Source organism: Acanthaster planci, linkage group LG02 (genome assembly GCF_054643075.1).
Source record: "Acanthaster planci isolate LZ-2023a linkage group LG02, COTS_SCS, whole genome shotgun sequence".
NCBI classification, from domain to species: domain Eukaryota; kingdom Metazoa; phylum Echinodermata; class Asteroidea; order Valvatida; family Acanthasteridae; genus Acanthaster; species Acanthaster planci.
In genome coordinates, this window is record NC_141778.1 from 573536 (window position 1) to 592698 (window position 19163).

Here is a 19163-nt window from a genome sequence, read left to right on the forward strand (position 1 = left end):
TAACCTTCGACCCGGTCTAAGCGCACGTATACATCACTAGAACTCCCGTGGAGTTATATACATGTATCTCTACACAATAACTTAAACTCCAATGCCGGTGTCGAGTTCCGTACGTTAATGAGTATCTGAAACGGTGCCTATGGGTGCAGTGTCCCAATTCAAGGAAAATTCTCCGCCAGGCCAAGGCGCACAAAAAGTACCCCCAGAGATTGTTTCAAAAAGAGGGGTCTATTTGGACCAAGAAATGGTGGGATTGTGTCAGTATGGCCCAGGATCATCTCTGTAGATTTAGGGGCACCCATCTGGGGGCAAAGCAGACAAAAATGGGATTGAAAATTAGTCAGGAGAGCCCGCGGAAGGTGAGGGATGTCATTTGAAAAATGGCCGCTGGGAGGGCTTGGCAACATTCACTTTTGGGGGGTGAGTTTGTTTTGGGCGGATAATTAAAAAAATCATTGGTTAACCTACTAAAAATTGAAAATCAAATGAAACCTGAAGGACCAAACAACACATTGTTTTTTGTTTGAGAGGCCTAAGGGACTTCTGTTGCCTGCCATGGGGCTCCAAACTTGGTTGATTTTACACTATTTTCAATGGAGCTTGAATTAGGTCAGTGCACCCCTATGCAGAGCAAGCCACGGGCCAAGGGGCACATCTATATTTTGCGTAATAATTATATTACCTACGCGTGATTACCGGTATGGTTCGAACATGGAGCTTAGCATTTCGCTCTTAGATAATTATTTGCTTTTCTGTGCCGCGCCAACCAATTTCATATATTGGCATACCAGCGTATTCGGAGTTAATCGGAATAATTATATTAATTGCGTGGAATATAATAACTCTTGGATCTATTTCTACCTCCGTGGTATTGGTAAGCCTACAGTTAACTAGTCTGGGTTTGTTTTTACCTCCATCAAGTTAATTGACTGATTCTGCGAGTATAGGCATATGCCAGATTTTTTTAATTGCTCCGTGGTCTGAAGGCCGATGTGTGGAACCGTATTTATTCTTCTGTGTGGTTTGATTAAGCAAAAAGCCTAAAAGGACACCCCAATCCAGCCCTTGACCCGCTATGGGCACAATCCATGGTCGTGGTGGTGCTCCGCCCCGGAGGATAGCTCCGTGGCCGCAGGGAGGGGAGGGCGATGCATCGATGAACCACAACGCCACCTTACGTTATGGAAAGCTGGGGATAGCCTTGCCTGGCTTGGTCGGCCGGTGCTTTGAGTCTAGTCACGTGCAGTTTACACGTAATTATGCTACGTACGTGTGGAGCACCTCAACAATTACCGAACGTGCCCCTTAATCAGTGTCGTTTGTGATTGAACGTGACCCTCACCGTTATCATGGCGCTGTGATGTTTGAGATAGGACTATTACTAGCCAGGAGGTTGGAGAGTAGTCATTAAGGTCATGTCAGCTAAAGCTGTTTACTGTTTGATTTCGATAAGGTGGGCTGTATACGTACATAAAAATCCACTGTGGCGGGGGATCAAATATAAATAAACTCGATCACGTATCAGTTCGGCATTGCTGTTGACAGTGGTTGAGGGAAGGTTGACTAGGGAAAGGTGTAGCCTGTAGCATATGGGCGTATAAATTATAATGCTCCATGGAAAATAGAAACAATTGGCAACAGGTAGCTTTGTATAAAAAGGCTGAAGTTCAATTTGTACTCGTCTGCAACGTTAACGAGCAGTTTGATGTCAGTGCTTGTGCTATTTTTCTGGTTAAAAGGATTTAGGCACGGGCCAAAGTTGCAAACCTTGCCTTCCTCCATCAGTCACCTCATGGACTGATTTTTAGGACTCTGTATTCACTGTTTTCCCTGAGTTTTATTAAGAGAGCAAACTCATGTTCATCACATTTTTTGTTTTTATTTCAGACGCAAGGTTTGTGGATGTTTGCATACAGTGTACATGTAAGTTTATAGTGGCACACCATACAACATGGATACACACATGACAGATGAACTGAGTAAGGACCAAGAACGGCTAGCTGATTCCAGGGAACCCCTTCTTAATCCTGAACATGCTAAAACTGGGTATGGTAAACACAAAGTTGTTCCTGAAGGTATGTATTGTGAATTTTTCAACAAATCCATTCATGTTTATTGATAGTTTGTAGGCCCAGACAGACAAAAACAATTTGTCCAAGTGCAAAATGAATTATAAGGCCTAAATGTAAAATGACTTGAAACTTTTGAATTAAAATTTCATTAGCTGTGTGTACACATGCAATGTACGTAATAATGTAAACTTATCTGTGTGCAAGGTAGTAGGGACATCCATGAATATACAATGCCTTAATTGCCTTCCTTGTTTCTGCCATTGGTGTACCCTTTATTCAAGTTTTGATCAAAACCTCAGGATTGAAATTTCATTCTTTCTTATCAGGGCCAATACTTAATGCACAGGGGCTTCGGGGTGTATTAGGAACCTCCATTTAGCCCTACTAAAATAAAAGGAAAAAGTTGACAGACTGCCACCCGAGTCTCCCCCCCCACCAAACCTTGATCTGCTGCGTACATGTATGTACTTCAATTTGTAGTGGAGAGCCCCTACACAGGGCTAGCATGGTGATGGGGAGGGAGGGCGAAGCAAAGGGTCAAAGGGGAGGGCAAGAAACCAAACCTTTGGTATATAAGAAAATTAGAAATGTATATGTAGTCATCCTGCTAACTGCACAGCATCCCTTGTAGGCTTAACTAGTAAGTAGTAGTAAATCTTAATGATCACAATCTTGGTTTCACATTCCTTGCATCACACAGTTCCTGGTTGCATATCAGCACGCTATGCTCTAGCTCTCTTCAGCTTACTGGGTTTTGTAAATGTGTACGCCATGCGTGTCAATTTGAGCGTTGCCTTGGTTGCCATGGTGAATCACACAGAGACCAATCACAGCATTACTGCCTGCCCTGCAACAAACACTACAGCAGTCCCTAAGGTTAGAGTCAGAATTTGATTTGTAATACTCGTAGTCAAGTACTTATTTCTTTTTCCTCTGACTATTTTTCTTCTTCTTTTACTTCTTGTTCTTTTCAAAAACCCGTAGTTCAGTTTGTACCTAGCTTGTCTGGCAAAGACTTTGGTCACTTTATTTTCCTCAGGAAGGAGAATTTAATTGGGATCAGTACACCCAGAGTGAGATTCTTGCATCTTTCTTCTACGGATACATCTTTACTCAACTTCCAGGAGGGTGGCTAGCCGACCACTACGGAGCAAAGAAGCTATTTGGATTGGGTATATTATGCACAGCTGTCTTTACACTGGTTACACCAGTGGCCGCAAGAGCTGGCTTTCAATGGCTTATAGCACTGAGGATACTGGAGGGTCTTGGAGAGGTTGGTATCAAAGATTATATGAGTCACAATTTGTTATATTTGAAATTTGAGTTTCCAAAACAGATTTTAAATTGTGAAGTCATTTGGTCAGGGAAATTTCCTATGATGCTTACGTTGCCAGCAGAGTTAATGACTGTATTTCACAAAGTTTTGCTTAAGAAAGAAATGGCACCTAGCTATTATTGCTATGTCTGGGATTTCTTGTTGTAGGGTGTGACCTTTCCTGCTATGCATGCCATGTGGGGTCACTGGGCCCCACCTCTAGAACGAAGTAGACTGGTCACTATTTCATATTCAGGTCAGTGCAGTATTTGCTTATGTTCTGCTATGGAGGAGCACATGGGTCCAGTTTGAAGTCCATTCCACCATTTCTAAGGTGTTGAAAAGGTTGACGTACCATTACACCCATCGCGTGGAAATCATTGTTGTAGTGGAACCTTGTCAGACCATCACAAGACCCCACAAAACCAACACAGGGCCGTCACAAGACTCCACAATGCCAACACAGGGCCGTCACAAGACTCCACAATGCCAACACCGGTCCATCACGAGACTCCTCAATACCAACACAGGGCCATCACGAGATCCCAAAATGCCAACACAGGGCCATCACGAGACTCCTCAATACCAACACAGGGCCATCACGAGACTCCTCAATACCAACACAGCACCATCACGAGACTCCTCAATACCAACACAGCACCATCACGAGACTCCTCAATACCAACACAGGGCCATCACGAGACTCCTCAATACCAACACAGGGCCATCACGAGATCCCACAATGCCAACACAGGGCCATCACGAGACTCCTCAATACCAACACAGCGCCATCACGAGTCTCCTCAATACCAACACAAGGCCATCACGAGACTCCTCAATACCAACACAGGGCCATCACGAGATCCCACAATGCCAACACAGGGCCATAACGAGACTCCTCAATACCAACACAGGGCCATCACGAGATCCCACAATGCCAACACAGGGCCATCTCGAGACTCCTCAATGCCAACACAGGGTCATCACAAAACCAACACAAGACCGAGACAAGACCTCCAGTCTGAAATCAAGTCACAAGCTATCGTATTGAACTGCAACAAACTATTCCTTTGTCTTAGTTCACCTTGTTTCCCTGTAACTTATCTTGTAACAGCTTTGACTTCAGCATGCATGGAAGTGAATGCTAATTCTTCTGTGTTAAATGCAGGTGCTTATTTAGGTACAGTCATCTCACTACCTATATCAGGGGTGTTGTGCAACTCGGACATATTAGGTGGATGGCCATCTGTCTTCTATTTGTTTGGTAAGTGATTCTGCCCCTGGTTTTTCTTCAAGGAGATACATGTATATCCAAAGAAGGAAAGATGAATCAGTTGCTAGAGCAGTGACAGGGTAATTACCTGAGACAGGTGTCTGGACATATTTCAGATGGCATTATTGATGTCCATCACAAGTCATCCCGGGCCAAATGACATTTTCTTGTCGTTGTCATTTTGTGACTGGACTTGTGATGTACTTTGGAACTCTGCTCATATGTACAAACTTTTGTAGTCAAACTTTTTTTAGATTTAGCAACTGACGTGGATCAGTGCGCCTTTTTTGCAGTTTAAGACAATTATAATCTAAAGCTGTCCAACAGTGTTACAGCATGCAGAGGTTCTATTCCTATATTTACAAAAACAAAATCAGTTCCATGTGATGGTATATTTTTTGGTCTACTAGTTTATTAGAACATCAAAATCTTTTAAGTACACTTTAAATCCAAAGGCATTGTGGGGCACAGCATAAAGATACAATTCTCACCACGTGTCAGATGGTCGGTTGATGGTTGGCAATAAACATGCTCATGTCTTTACAGGTACTGCAGGTGTAGTATGGTTTGTAACATGGATGTTATTTGTTCATGATAAACCATCCATGCATCCACGGATTTCCAAAACAGAAAGGGATTACATCACGAGGTCAATCGGACACAAGCAGAGGGCAAGTGTTTGTACTGTTTATGTTTACATTTCGGCACTAATTGCCAGAATTATTTAGATCACTGGATGAGTGCACATCTGAAGTCTTTACAAAAGTTTTGAATCCTCTGAGCCTGCTTAATCATAATTGTTTACTCTGAAACCAGGCCTGATGCAAAGTGGCTCTTGTTTTTTATTCTGCAGAGTTCTGTTGTGCCATGGTTCAGTATACTCACCTCTCCATGTGTTTGGGCTGTTGTCATCGCTCATTTCTGTAACAACTGGGGATTTTACACACTATTGACCAACCTGCCTACATACCTGAAGGTTGTTCTTGGGTTTGACATATCTGAGGTGAGCTTCAGAGAAACATTTCTTGTAGACAATGTAACAGAATGTCCCCTGAATGTGCTTTTTCCTTCTGATATCCTTCATTTCAAACTAGTATGTTTGCCAACATGTTTTGCCAGCATGTTCTGAAGTGGAATGACCACTCTCTGAGTAAACTAAGATGTGTACACATATTGAAATATGAAACAAAAAAATGCCAAACATTGTTCCAAATGACAGTGGTGCTCCAAACATTGGCACAAATCCTGGTAGAACTTTCTGAACTTAACTGAGACCAAAATCTTCATTAATTTTAGAACTTTAATTTCAAGAATTTCTGTAGATTACTGACTCATGATTTTCTCTTTTTTTGTGGTGGTTGTCCAAGTCCTGATGACTCCAACAACCTTCGAAGTTGTATCTTGTATTTGTCAACTTTGACTGCTTTTTCCAACAGAGTGGGTTCTTGGCTGCAGTACCCTACCTGGTATTTTGGTGCATCGTACTTGGTGGGGGTCAAATTGCTGATTTTCTACGAATGAGGGGAATATTAACCACAACCACCACTAGAAAGCTTTTCAATTCTACAGGTGAAAGCTGGAATTCCAATGAATGAATAGAAGCTTCCCCCAGACTAGATAAAAAACCTAATTAAACTTAGGCCTTTAATCTCAAAACCATTTTTCACATGGGTTTTTAAGCAAAACCTTTTGTGAATCCTCAAATACCTCTGTGAGATTTTTTGTGGTTTAAGTGTCTTTACAGTGATCTGGGTCAACTTCCTAATTTTCGTAAAGTCGTCAAACTTTGGTTGGATTTTAGAGAATGCAGCAATTGGCTAATATTCTGGACAGGCATGAGAGTTGGAATGGAAGTCAAATTCTATACTTGCAACTATTGTATATCTGATTGTATATCTGATCAATTTGTTCAACCCTATTTATGCTGCTGATGTTTTGAATGGGTTTATCAGGTTTCATCTTGCCAGCTACATTCCTGGTCATCACTGGCTATGTGGGCTGCAATCACTACCTTGCCATTGTATTTCTGACTCTCTCTGTTGGTTGCTGTGGTGTTGCCGTGTCAGGATTTAATGTCAATCATCTAGATTTGGCCCCAGACTACGCTGGTCTGTTGATGGGTATCACCAACATGGTCGCCACAATACCAGGCTTCCTTGGGCCTCTACTCGTTGGTGTGATAACTGAGAATGAGGTACCTATCTGCCATATTCCTGAACAATTGAGGCTGCTATTTACTGAAATGTTGCACTTTTGAACTTCTGTTCATCAGTGTCTACTGTGTGACTTTTATTCATTATTTTGGTGCTGTAGATGTTTTGTTTTTGTTACCCTGTTTGTGAAGCCCATTTCTGATGAAAAGAAAACAAGCAAAGTATGTAATCTGATTATCTTACCTTCCATATTGGAAGAGGTTTTAACTTGTTGGCCATGTTTTCTCACACCATATTTTTTGTGGTTTTTATAAAGGAAACCTTTGAACGCTGGCGCATAATATTCTGGATAGCATTTGGGATCTACATATTCGGCACATTGACATTTATCACATTCGGTTCGGGAAAGAAGCAAGCTTGGGCAATGGATAACAACCAGAAGGTGGAAGCAGGTGACAAGGAAAACAAACCCAGTATTAACCAATCTGAGAGGTAATTCCCTTTTTTTAAGTGACTGAATGGTTTTTGCAGTGAAATATCTGCAAGTAAGGTGCTCAAAAATGCACAAAAACTCAGCATTTGTATTTTAAAGTCCTGTTTTGTTCAAATGTTCAAGGAATTCTCAGGATTTTTCATACACTTAGTGAATTTTAGGCTATGAAGTTTTATTTTCTTTATTTCTCATGTTCACTTTGTGTCTACATTCATTTTAAAATCCTGTTGGATGTTTCTATGTGGAATTACTTGCCAACAAATGTACCTTCAGGCATAACATGTTTGTTCATGCTTTCAATTGATTAGGTATACATGTACATGTATGTATCTTCATATTTCTCCCGAGGAAAATACTACTTTTCAGAAAGTAAGGCAAAACTGTCATTAGCAAAATAAACTAGTACATTTTTTAATTTTAATGCCTCTTTGGAATTTTCACCGACTTTACAATTTCTGCCTTTACACTGTGTAGAAATGTTCCATTTATCTGGACAGGTTTTTTTTACACTTTTATATTCTTTTTACTTAACTACGCACGAGAGATAGGACTTGCTGCAGAAGCATTTGAAAAACATACATATATACTGTCTGAAATTTTCTAGCTGAAATAATCCAGGTTTCATGTATCTAAAGTTAAAAAAACACAGGTACAAAGAAAACTGTCAGTCAACTTGAACTGCAGTACTACCTCATACACTATGTCCCACATTTGTCCACATAAAAAGATTTGATGACTTTTCTCTGTTCCCTGCTACGCTTTTTCAGAACATTTCTGAACCATCTGAGAATCATCCAAGATTGGGTTTAATCCACAAAACGTTTGGAAATCAATTTATTCCCATGCTAATATTGGAAGAGATTTGCAGACCCAAAGCCAATTAATGTTAAAAGGAACATGTGTCAGTTGTAGGTAGATTTAAGATCTCTTTTGAAGATACACCTGCTCAGAATTCTACTGAGGTTTATTTTGGCTGATTTTGGTTTCTTTCAAATGTGATATATGTATAGTGGAACAAGCTGTAACAAACATGAAGGGTTCCACACAAAATGTTCAGTATAGCAGTCATTTGGTATCACGGTTTTCAGCCACAGATGCATCTGTCTGATCTTTGGCCCACTCAAACTTGGCAGCCTGCCCTCAAATGTTTTAGTATAAGGATTTTGGGCAAGCACTTACCCGCAAAAAATAAGGCTAACTCGACCAGTACATGTATTTGAATTAAAGGAAGCCTTTCAATATACAATTTTCTTGATTTAGATTTTTCAAGGAAACAATTTTTTTCACATTATAAAAATTAACGCTCCTTATTTTGTATTGATTTATACAAGATAATACAATAAAATAGCTTTGCCTAAAATACAATAGTATTACTTTTGATGAGTGCACTTTCAAGTGTGCTCAACTTTTAGTTTAGTTTACAATACATTTCCCAAATTGGCTAATGAATCAAGGATTTAGACAACTCTTATTGATAGCACTCTTAATTCCTGCTAATTATACAATAGCAAAATAAAAAAATAAAATGACTGCAAACAAACATTTATGAATGTGTAGTTGTATTTTACAGAAAAGTATTAAGTGTAATCAGTGGTTTCAGTGTACTTCTTGAAAGCATCATCTGAGGAATGCTTACCAATTAATGAGTGTATTGTTTGCCTATGGTACATTTATCGGCTAACCAATCAAGGTGAGTCCTTTACCAAACTTCAGTGGAATATGTTTTTCTTTACTAGGATTTCTGAAACTTGTTCATTCAATTTTGTTGTTTCATTGTTATGAAAATCCACAAGTAAACCAACTTTCATAAAATTATTATTCATTATCTGTCAGCCAATAACGTGCGTGTGTACTTGTTTTTCATTTTGATTTATGCACTTTCAGCTAATATTTTTTGTAGCAATTAGGAATGGACTCAGTGTACGATAAACTTAAATTTTCATCAAGGTTCTTTCCTCAGTATGATATACAAGTATTATAGTTACTTTCATATAAAATTATTTAATATGGAAAAGGGAATAAAATTACAAGAATAATGTATAAAAATTTATTTAAATTACAAAGATCACCGGAATGGTTATATCGTTGTTAAAGGTTGACTTCCTTAGAGTGCGAAGTGAATGAACTGTTCAGTGTTCAGTCAACACTTGTAAAATAAGGTAGCTCCTCATTAAACTATTACCTTGACATAATAATTCTTGGGTGTGCATTTAAGTTGAAGATAAAAAGAAATACATGTAATCCTCCAAGCAATGGTATACATGTATAACAAATTAATGAGTCATCACCAATCAAAGCCCTGGCTAGATATAAGGTGTCCCAAGTTAATTGAGGCAGGTTTGGCAAATACTGTAACACTCTTGCCATATCCCCGATCTGCATAATGTAGGTAGACTGTAGGTTTCCACTAAAACACTCTCGTGCAGACGGCTGTCATTGAGCTGTACATACACTGAGTTTTGTCTGTAAGCAGCCATTTGCACCAGCTACCTTCAGTTATTCTGACCTCCTTTTAGGTAAAGGGGTAAGCACCCCTTCACACCGGACTAGCTGACAATTTCGGAACACTCAAAACACCAGAGTACACCAACTGTAAGACCTGTTACACTTGTTGAATACTTAATAGTCAAACACCCTTATAACAAGGTCACTTGAGTTTACAAATTACCTTGTTTTGATAGAGACTGTGTTATCAGTGTTGCATAAAAATGAGAAAAAGAGTACAGAGACTAAGGCCTGGGGAACCTTCAGTTTATCTTGGTTTTCGACAGGGTGTTGTATTAAAGTGGTTTGGTTACCGATGTTCAACTGTATACCCACAGAAGATGTGCTCGAATGATCAAACGTGAATTGTGTTACTACAAGGGTGGTGGTTGTTTCGTTAAGTTCAATCTTCAGTTCATACTCGGAGCACACTGGTATCTTGTTCTGTGATCTGAGGTGGTACTCTTTACATCACCTGGTTTGGCATGCTCTTATTATTTTGACAAAACGAAAGTTGGAGGAATAAGATAATTTTAGAGAAAGGTAAACCATTTCAGAATGAATGAGTTGTTTTTATGATTGATGTATAAAGTAAAATTACCAACGTTTTGAAAGAGACGATATTCACGGTCAAAATTACCAAGTTGGATCCATAACAGTTGAATGGCAGGTGTCACCATCAGACAGTAATCAAAGCCATCATAAGTCATCCAACGTCGATTTAAATCACAAGCTTCTTAAAGAAACTATAACAGATTCATTCCTCTGCCACGTATTCCCTCTTGCTTGTAACAAGTGTTGTGACTTTATTTGTGATAGACTTGATTATGTATGCAACCCTTTCGATGTAGCCACCCAGAACATGCTAAGGCAGACCTGTTGGGCTTGAAACTCTGCTTTAGCCATCCACACAGTCAACACAACATGTGAGCTACTTCAGACTGATGCATCATCTATTTGGGTCGCCATCCTTGGATGAACTTCATAACTTTCTCAACATCAAAGTTTGACAGTCCAAAGTCAGTGCGAAGCATATCCTTGTTCAATGTCATCATCAAGTCTCCATCCACGTGATTTTTCTTGAATGTGTCAATGTACTTCTCCAGATTGAGGAGTCTAAGGCATTGACTGACTTGTGCCAGTGTTAGTCCATTGAGTTTGCCGGGGATATCCTCGACTCTGGTGAAAGTGTTGTTGGTAGAGACAGCAGCATTGTTACTTCGGAATCCAGCAGGCTTTGGTCTCGGTGCTACTGGAAGCGGATTCCCTGGTGAGGAATTCAGACCAGCCTTTTTTTTGGCCAAAATCTTTTGAAGCTCATTTGGCGCTGATTCAGCCTGAGGTTTACCGAAAGCATTGCTTCTGGGACTGCTGTGATTGTCAGTGCCATTAACTTTCCCACCATCAACCATGTCAGTATCAAGCTCCATTGCCTTAGACAGCCTTCGTTGTTGAGCTTTCTTTAACTCATCCATCATCGACATGCCCTGATCGTTACTAATCTTCCGAGTCATTGGGGGTTTGGAGATAGATGTTAGTGTAGATGTTGGCTGAGGTGTTTGCTGAGATGGTGGCTTCCAGTCCAGCCCAGGAGGAGGAGGAGGTGGAGGGGGCGGGGCTGGTAATCCAGTGGGTGGCACAGGGGCTGGTGGAGGTTGAGGAGCAACTGCAGGTGGTGGTGGAGGAGGAGCAACTGCAGGTGGTGGTGGAGGTACCACAGATGTTGGAGTTGATGCTGCAGAGGAGGCAGGGGAGGAGAGGGAAGATGCGACAGTAGCTGGTACTGGTGGAGGTGCTTGAGCAGGAATGCTAGTCTGCCTGTTTGGGATTGAAGAAACAGGTGGTGGGGTGGGAGGTGGTCCGTAACCAGCCTCTTTAGCCTTGGCACTTTCTGGGAATGTAAAAGCGCTTTCATTTGCATCATAGTCTGGTGCCGGTATGTGAACAGGTAAAGTTTTCAGATGCTCATAATCAGAGTCTGCTGAGCTTGTGGAGCTGGCAGTTCGATGCTCGAATGCATTTATAATTCCTGGTGATTGCGGTATAACCGGACCTTTCCGGACGCGACCTGTTGGTGACACCAAGACTTGCTCAGGACGTGCCCCCACTGATGGGGACCTGGCCCGATATGCTCCACGTGAAGTTTGTGTAGCATCAACTGAGGGTGACCGGTTGCGACGATACCCTTGTACTGGTGTAGTTATTATGGGTTGTGGCTTCTGAGCCCTTGCTCGTGTTGCAAATCCATTGATGTTTGAGTTGCCTGTGTGATTCTTGTCACGTCGTGTGTCTGGTACAGGACTGTCTCGAGTAGGTCGAGCCGATGTGGGAATTGGAGGAGGTTGTAAAGGGATGCTGCTGGCATGAGCATCTTGACTCTGGCTTCTTTTCTGTAAAATTGACCTGCTTGGCATGGTTGCACTGCTTGGAGGAACAGGTCGACTACCGCGACTCGGGGATTCATGGGGTCGTCCCCTGGCCTGGTGTATGCTCTTATCATGAGGTACAGTACCCATAGACATCATATTTGTAGCTGATGATGCCTTGGTCATGTGCTTGGTTTTCCCAGCCTCTCCATTTTTGGCAGTTGGCTGTGCTATCGTTCCTCCAGAAGAGGGAGCTTTGACACGAGCCCCTCCTGCAGAGGTTACTACAGGAGTGTGGCCAACAGTACGGGCACCACTTGTCACTTGACCTGTCGGTGTCTTGCTACGAAGTCTTTCTTTAGCTGAACTGACGTAGAGTGTGCCAGTTGGGAATATTTTCTCATAGTCTTCTTGGCTTTCTGCCTTCTCTAATCGCTTGTCCGAGAAGAAAGTGATATCTGACGAAAAAAATAATATGATAATCGTCGTTTAGAGCAAAGCAGAAGTGTCTTGAAAGGAAATGTGAGTCTTCACTATTTTTTTGTTTTTGTTTGTATATTTGTACATGTATTTGCTCTGTCCTTTTTAAAACATGTATTGCCTTAATCAGAAACTCCTTCATAATCCGGGAAAGTTTCAAATCTGTCTTATTGGATGACAGCCTCAGAATAACTGAAAATAATATTGGATTCCATCATTGTAGACTTGTATATTAGTACATGTATAGGCACATCTTAGTACTATTTAAATCTGTACCAAATGTAAATACCAGCAGCCAGTGTAACAGGTTGTAAAAATATAGAAATTTTAAAGAGCTGCATTGCATCAAAGTATTGAAAAAAGTATGTACAATCAGTGCTCTTAATTTATCTTTGCCGAGCTTTCGGTAACTGGGTACCTTCATCAGGGCAAGCAGATTCAGTTCTTGGTTCAGTTCAGTTGTGATATCATGTTGGCAACAATATCATAGTTTTCATTCAAATGTTGTATCCAAACACATTGGCTTGGTTCCTTACTTTGATTTCCAGGAAAGAGTTCAAAGGTCACATGCTTAGCAACAAGCTTCTCCAATAATGACTGATACCGCCCCCACTGCTCAACTGAGTGTTTCGTGAAGCCTTCCGCCAGGTTGACTTCAACTGGCAAATACAGCGGAATGTTGACAACTTGTGTGTCAAGATGATCTGAAATGGCCAATAAATGTAGCTGTTAATGGAAAACATTGAGGTTCAATACTTGATTACAACTTCATCTATACCATTCAGTACCGAACAATTACTCCACTTTTACAAGTATAATGCCAGAATTACACGAGCTTAACTTTGATTTTCAACACATCACTGAAGTTCCTTTTTTCCTTTAGATGTAAACTGCAGTGGTTAGCATGAAACATAGTCTTTTGTTTTTGTGCAGAATTGCATAATCAAGGATTATCTGAAAGTGTAAAAGTTGTCATGACAGCATCGGTCACTTCAACACAACAGTTCTTCTGATAAAGATTTTCAAGTGGTCTTTGTGGAATGTATTAAATTGAATGAGTAAGGTCTTGCTCAACTTACTGTGGTAGATAGCATTGCCTTGGAGGTAGGAAACTTCGTACATATTCTTCAACACGAGTGGGCTTAGTTTCTCGGACACGCTGCCCTTTGCAGTGTGCAAGTCAAACTGCAACTCATCGCCAAGGAAAAAGGTGACCTCTTGAGGCAGAAGAGCTCGATCAATGACGTCACGCATGTACATAGGTTTAGAACCTAGCAATCAATAAGCCAAGAGATTATGTGTTTGACATAATTACAGGACAAGCCAGATGTTGCAAAGAATTGGTCACTTTATATGAGAGAGTGTACGGTTAGTTTACAAGCGCATTAAAAAGAGTTTGGAAAAGAAAAACGAAACTTGCCGACAATGCAATAAACGCCACTCATCAACAAAAACGTAGAACTTCTAAAAAAACATGTTAGAAACAGAAATCATCCAGAGTAGCAACGATCACACATACCACAGCGTTGCACATGATTATTACCTAAACTTTAATTTCAGAAAGAATTAATTTCAGGAGCAGCTTACGTTTTTTGCTGGAGAGAGCTTCAAATCTGGCGTCGGCATATCGCAGTGGGATACTCAGCCATTTACTTTTCTTAATGCTGGCCAGAACTCGTGTTTGGGTATGAATTTGGTGAATGCGAAGTATCTAGAAAAAGTAGAAGTGGGAAAGCAGCTCGTTCATAAAAAGTCAGCAATAATATGTCACACCTTCTGGTCGAAATACGTTCAAGGAGAAATCCACCTTTATGAACCTTTTAAACTTGATAATCAGACTTTTCAAACATGAGCAGTTGCTGTAAAGTGCCAGAATTTTCTCCTTTGGGAATTCTGTTCACATTTCTTACCTGATCTTTTGATAGTGTTTCATTTTCATCAGGCGAGATGAATCCGACAGACACTTTCATTATTTGGGGGAAAGTACATCGTTTGAGAGCGTCACGCAGCGTGTATGAACGTCGGGACCACCTGATGTCTTCTACTTTAGAGCCCATGGTGGCTTGCCTGTTGTCACGGTCGTTCAGATATGCTCATTCGCCGCGGTCTTCACCAGGTCTTTATCTAGAAGTTTCTAGAGAAACAATAATTGACTACGTTTAATTAATAGTACTCTGGGTTTGATTTTGGTATGAAACCCTTATTTCCAACACCCCGGCTTGGTATGATCAACCGGTATTGTTACCGTCCCGATTTGGCATTGGCAGCCCGATTTAGCGAGACCTCATTTTGCTTTATCTCCAGCCCGTGCAGCATTCTGTCATTCTGAAGTCTGGCTGCATGGATTCATATGCCATTCCACTGGAAAGAAAATAATGCAGACAAATCACGCGCAGGACTACATATACTGTTCTCCGAAATTGAACCGAATTTCGGATGGTTTCTTCGCAACGACTCTATCCCTGAGCAAATCATTCCAAAATTGTAAGTAAAGTGACTCTGTGTCACTGACAAAGCACAACGTGATCTTGGACATCACACAAGTACAACAGTAAGTTTGGAATGTTAAAACGTGGTACAATTTTGAACCCATGACGTAAGCCTACAACGATATACATGTACAGTTGAATATCGCTAATAAGAGGTCTTTCGGACTTGGCAAATTACCTTGTTATAACAGGAATGTGTAATCAGTATCAGGAATGAAACAATGAAACACCAAGGACTGGGACCTAAAAATGTCCTAGTTATAAGCAGAATCTTGTATTAACAGTGCTCTTATTAACGAGGTTCGACTGTACCCTTCATTTTACGGTACAATGCACGCCCACATGCCGGAGTACGGCAAGGCCTAGGCCTACACCTTGTAATCCTGGAGGGTTGACGACTATGCAAGCCTGCAATTATTGTTGTGACTTTCGTTGTAGACTGCGTGTCGTTTCCAGGGCCAAACGTGCGAATAAATCAACTCTGTGTCAATCACAGCATTTATATTACCATCCTTGAACTTTCCACTTCGTATCAAGCGTTCTGAGTAATCACAGCAACTCATTTATAATTTGCCCTTCGAAAGCATTTAATTATGAACTGTGAATCGGGGTCATTAAATTCAGATTATGAGAGCATTTTACCAAAATGGAGTTGAACTAGAAGTCAACCAGTAAGACTTCACGAAACAAAGGAACGTTCCAGTCGGATCGTCTCGCATGTAGCTTTTTATAATTCCCACCAATTACGCAAACGCGATTACCGGTTGTCTGCTAAATTTTATACATGTACACTGGCCACTAATGATCGCGGTTTACCCTACATAGAGTGGAATTTCCTTTTTCATATTTATCATCTTTTCAATCACACATCTCTCCATATCACCCCACAGACATATTCATCTCCTCCACTTACAAGCTCACGTTTGAAAGGCAAAAATAATTTACTCCAAGCAGCGATCATACTATTTTTAATATGTTAGAGTATTTTAGTTCTGAGGGGACTCTGGACTTGCTTATTTTTAATAGTTTTGTTATAAATACTCATGATCTATATATTAATTCAAATAAGCCTCTGTGAAGCGTTTGGGAGAATTTTATTTAATTCGATTTGGCGCTGTATAAAGGTATTTTATTATTTTTACATTGATCATTATTATTCCCATCGTGAACTTTACACGTATCATTGTCACAATCCCAGAGTGGCATGACATATACATGTAATACTATGTTATATTAGGTAACCATGCAACACGCAAGAAGCACATTACATATTGATCCCTGTCCATCACACGTCCAGTTAGGGTGTACATCACGGGTAACTCAAATGGCTAATGGACTTTGACTAATCACGCTGCAAATTAACCGTTACGCTGGATTAACCAAAAAATTGGTACCCGATAAAAGAATTTATAGTGACACATACCAAATCTTGAAAAACATCTATTAATGTCTATAAATTGTGTTTATTTATATGCGAGATACATGTAATTGTGCCCCTCCGTGAATGTAACAACAGACATCAGGTCCTTATCTTTCATGAAAATTTTGAAAATGTGACTGAGAAACGTTATTTTAAAAGAAGCATTTTGTTTTGAAAGAGTTATTTTGCTTGAATAACCTGAACAGTCACATGTATTTGCATGTTGGTCCTTCAAACGCTCCGTTTTAACTTAAATTAGGAGCATTTACACATGTATCTACAGTATTCACCAAAAATAGACAACGAAAACAAAAAATAACAAATATGTGAGTAGTAATTTATTGTTGTTAATTTGTGAAATTCCACCATGACAGATGAGGATATACATGTACCACCGAAGGACAGGGGGGTGAGTGATTCATAACATTACAAGTTTCTAAAATTGATTTCATTTCAATGACGACGCTTAGCGACAGCAGCTGCGGTGGAGATGAACGGACTTCAGCGACAACAGGTGAAATTTTACATGTATCCGCCATCTTGCAATGTATACCCGGCACACACTAATAATGATATGAACAGCATAATTCAACAAAACAGCCAGGTATATTATGCAAACGCAACGTACGTCGAAGCATACATTTACCGTGATTTCAAATACATAGGCTCTTTGAAAATTGTGAATTAGTTGTCGTGTGAAATATTCTCTTCAACACAGGGAATGAAAAGTTCGATGCAGGTAAATTTTGTTTTTGCAGGGGAGCAGCGACATGAACTAATGTATGATTAGTGTGTTCGGCATCAATGGTGAATCAAGTAGTGTCCAAATTCGAACATGAACATGCTCGAAGAAAAGAATCCACCTGCACTCAGTAGATATCATTCAAAATGATTTCCCCATACTAATAATATTATCATCATTAACTCTGTAAAACATCTGTACGATTTTTTTTACTCATGTATCTGTTAAATAGTGTAATTTTTTGATAATCGTATTCAAAGAACAAAAAACAACTATCACCACCGAAGTATGGGTCATATATAATTTGATAATCACCATCAGTGATCATCATTCTTATAATCCACTCTCTCACCACAACGCACCATTAGCAGCAGCATCACCACTTTGGCTATATGCCTTCAACATTCTACCTGATACCTAATAATTTTCTACCTACAGCTAAAGATCTAGCAGAATTCAATGAATGCGGATCTGGGTGACACTTGGTTGGTCGTTTACAAAAAGACTATGAGAAATTGTAGAATTGTGTTGGGAATTTCGTGAGAAATAAGAAATGATCTATTTCTAAGCTCATGTTCAACATGTTTAATGAAAAAAGTGACATCACGACAATACTTCCTGTCCAAATAAAGTTGCAGAGCACTGTCTAGTACATGCAACAGTATGTAGCATGCAACATTTCATTGCTTAACTATATGCAAGGTCTTTTATCTTGCGTTACTGTAAGATCATTTACTCTTAAATTAATCAAACGAAATCGCATTCAGATAATTCACAGGAAGATCGCCATCTTGGACCATCATAATTTTTGAGTGTTACAAGCACAGGCAGTTTTAAAAAGGACCGCCTGTTAATTTGGGGGATTTTATTGAGGAAGGGGAAACGAGCATGGGGGCAAGAGGAGCGCTGCCCCCCCCCGTAAAAATTGAAAAACAAAAACGGCGACAAAAAATTCGAAAGAAATGAAGAGATGAATGGGAAGAAAATCACCAATTCGCATGAAAATCCAGCCGTTAATTGTATATCATTGTTTGGCTGAGGAGTGCTTTACCGCTCCCTGGATACCGGAGTTGCGCCCTTGAAAAAAATTGTTCCCCCTCCCCGGTAATAATCCTGGCGACGCCCATGAAAGGGGGTTCAGTATCTGGGCATAAGAGGTTTGAAAAAGAGGATAAACTTGTTGATTTTATGGCATTCGAGAATTCGAAACTAAATTTATATACCGTACGAGGGTACCTTTCGCAATTTTGCTTTTCGATTAATCAGCAATGTAATCCCACAAGTATGTCTGTGGGCGTTGCTTGCTATGATACAAATACATGTACGTAGATATTCAACGGCTGAATGCAACACGTCTTGTCGAACTGTCTAATGCCGAAACGTCTCACTTCTTATAGTAAGGTACATCTTTGCAATTAATGTACGATGATTACCACTTCGTTATATGGCTTTGAATAAAGCTTTGGCCTATGTTTATATTCTGCGCACGAACTGGGCTTGATCTGTCTTCGTGAAAAATGCAATTTCTCGACTTGTGGGGAAACTTTTCCCCCGTCTGTTCCTCTTGTCAACTGTGGCAACTTACCAACTAATAGTGTGCTATCCTCCCCGGTGATACAGTCATCCTTGCATTTATTTCCTTATCTGGGAATCCTGTAAAACACTTGCAAACCTAGAAACCAGAATTTCTGCCGATCTGCATAGCTGATAATCCAGTCTGTTAAAATATGTACGTCAGACATGGGCAGGACCCACAATATGGCTTCCCATCGAAAGCTGGGACTATTCAGATGGAAATGAGGCCTTATCCTTATGACAATAGGTTTACAGTGCACGGGGCAAAGTAAGAGGCGGACAGGAATGTCAGCGGATCACT

General features: G+C 40.3%; 2 protein-coding genes across 9 annotated transcripts; one reads left to right on the plus strand and one right to left on the minus strand.

The window, feature by feature from the left end:
* Positions 1–735: 735 nt before the first annotated feature.
* Positions 736–13316, plus strand: slc17a5 (solute carrier family 17 member 5). 8 transcript variants are annotated; one of them, XM_022250097.2, is made up of 12 exons: positions 736–874; positions 1888–2075; positions 2773–2948; positions 3112–3345; positions 3556–3643; positions 4556–4651; positions 5207–5331; positions 5514–5663; positions 6097–6229; positions 6613–6854; positions 7130–7305; positions 13185–13316. In XM_022250097.2, exons 2-12 carry the CDS (start codon positions 1952–1954, stop codon positions 13228–13230), a joined length of 1590 nt encoding a protein of 529 aa, XP_022105789.2. In that variant the 5' UTR covers positions 736–874; positions 1888–1951; the 3' UTR covers positions 13231–13316. The 8 variants fall into 8 exon arrangements, with proteins under 8 accessions (XP_022105789.2, XP_022105790.2, XP_022105787.2 ...); XM_022250098.2 differs by lacking the exon at positions 736–874 and adding an exon at positions 1014–1266; XM_022250095.2 differs by lacking the exon at positions 736–874 and adding an exon at positions 1258–1392.
* On the minus strand, positions 7702–19144 carry LOC110987395 (uncharacterized). The gene is made up of 6 exons (XM_022250091.2): positions 18873–19144; positions 14547–14770; positions 14224–14347; positions 13716–13907; positions 13173–13340; positions 7702–12614 (listed from the first exon to the last, which is right to left on the minus strand). Exons 2-6 carry the CDS (start codon positions 14691–14693, stop codon positions 10744–10746), a joined length of 2502 nt encoding a protein of 833 aa, XP_022105783.2. The 5' UTR covers positions 14694–14770; positions 18873–19144; the 3' UTR covers positions 7702–10743.
* Positions 19145–19163: the final 19 nt, after the last annotated feature.

Excerpts from the sequence above, each read along its gene's own strand:
- LOC110987395 (XM_022250091.2), bottom strand. The coding sequence starts at position 14,693 with ATGGGCTCTAAAGTAGAAGACATCAGGTGGTCCCGACGTTCATACACG. Across the intron at positions 14,348-14,546 it reads AAACACTATCAAAAGATCAG|ATACTTCGCATTCACCAAAT; the intron begins GTAAGAAATGTG and ends TACTTTTTCTAG. Across the intron at positions 13,908-14,223 it reads AGCTCTCTCCAGCAAAAAAC|GTTCTAAACCTATGTACATG; the intron begins GTAAGCTGCTCC and ends ATTGATTGCTAG.
- slc17a5 (XM_087132848.1), top strand. The coding sequence starts at position 3,874 with ATGCCAACACCGGTCCATCACGAGACTCCTCAATACCAACACAGGGCC. Across the intron at positions 5,664-6,096 it reads TTGGGTTTGACATATCTGAG|AGTGGGTTCTTGGCTGCAGT; the intron begins GTGAGCTTCAGA and ends TTTTTCCAACAG. Across the intron at positions 7,306-13,184 it reads AGTATTAACCAATCTGAGAG|GAAAGAGTTCAAAGGTCACA; the intron begins GTAATTCCCTTT and ends TTTGATTTCCAG.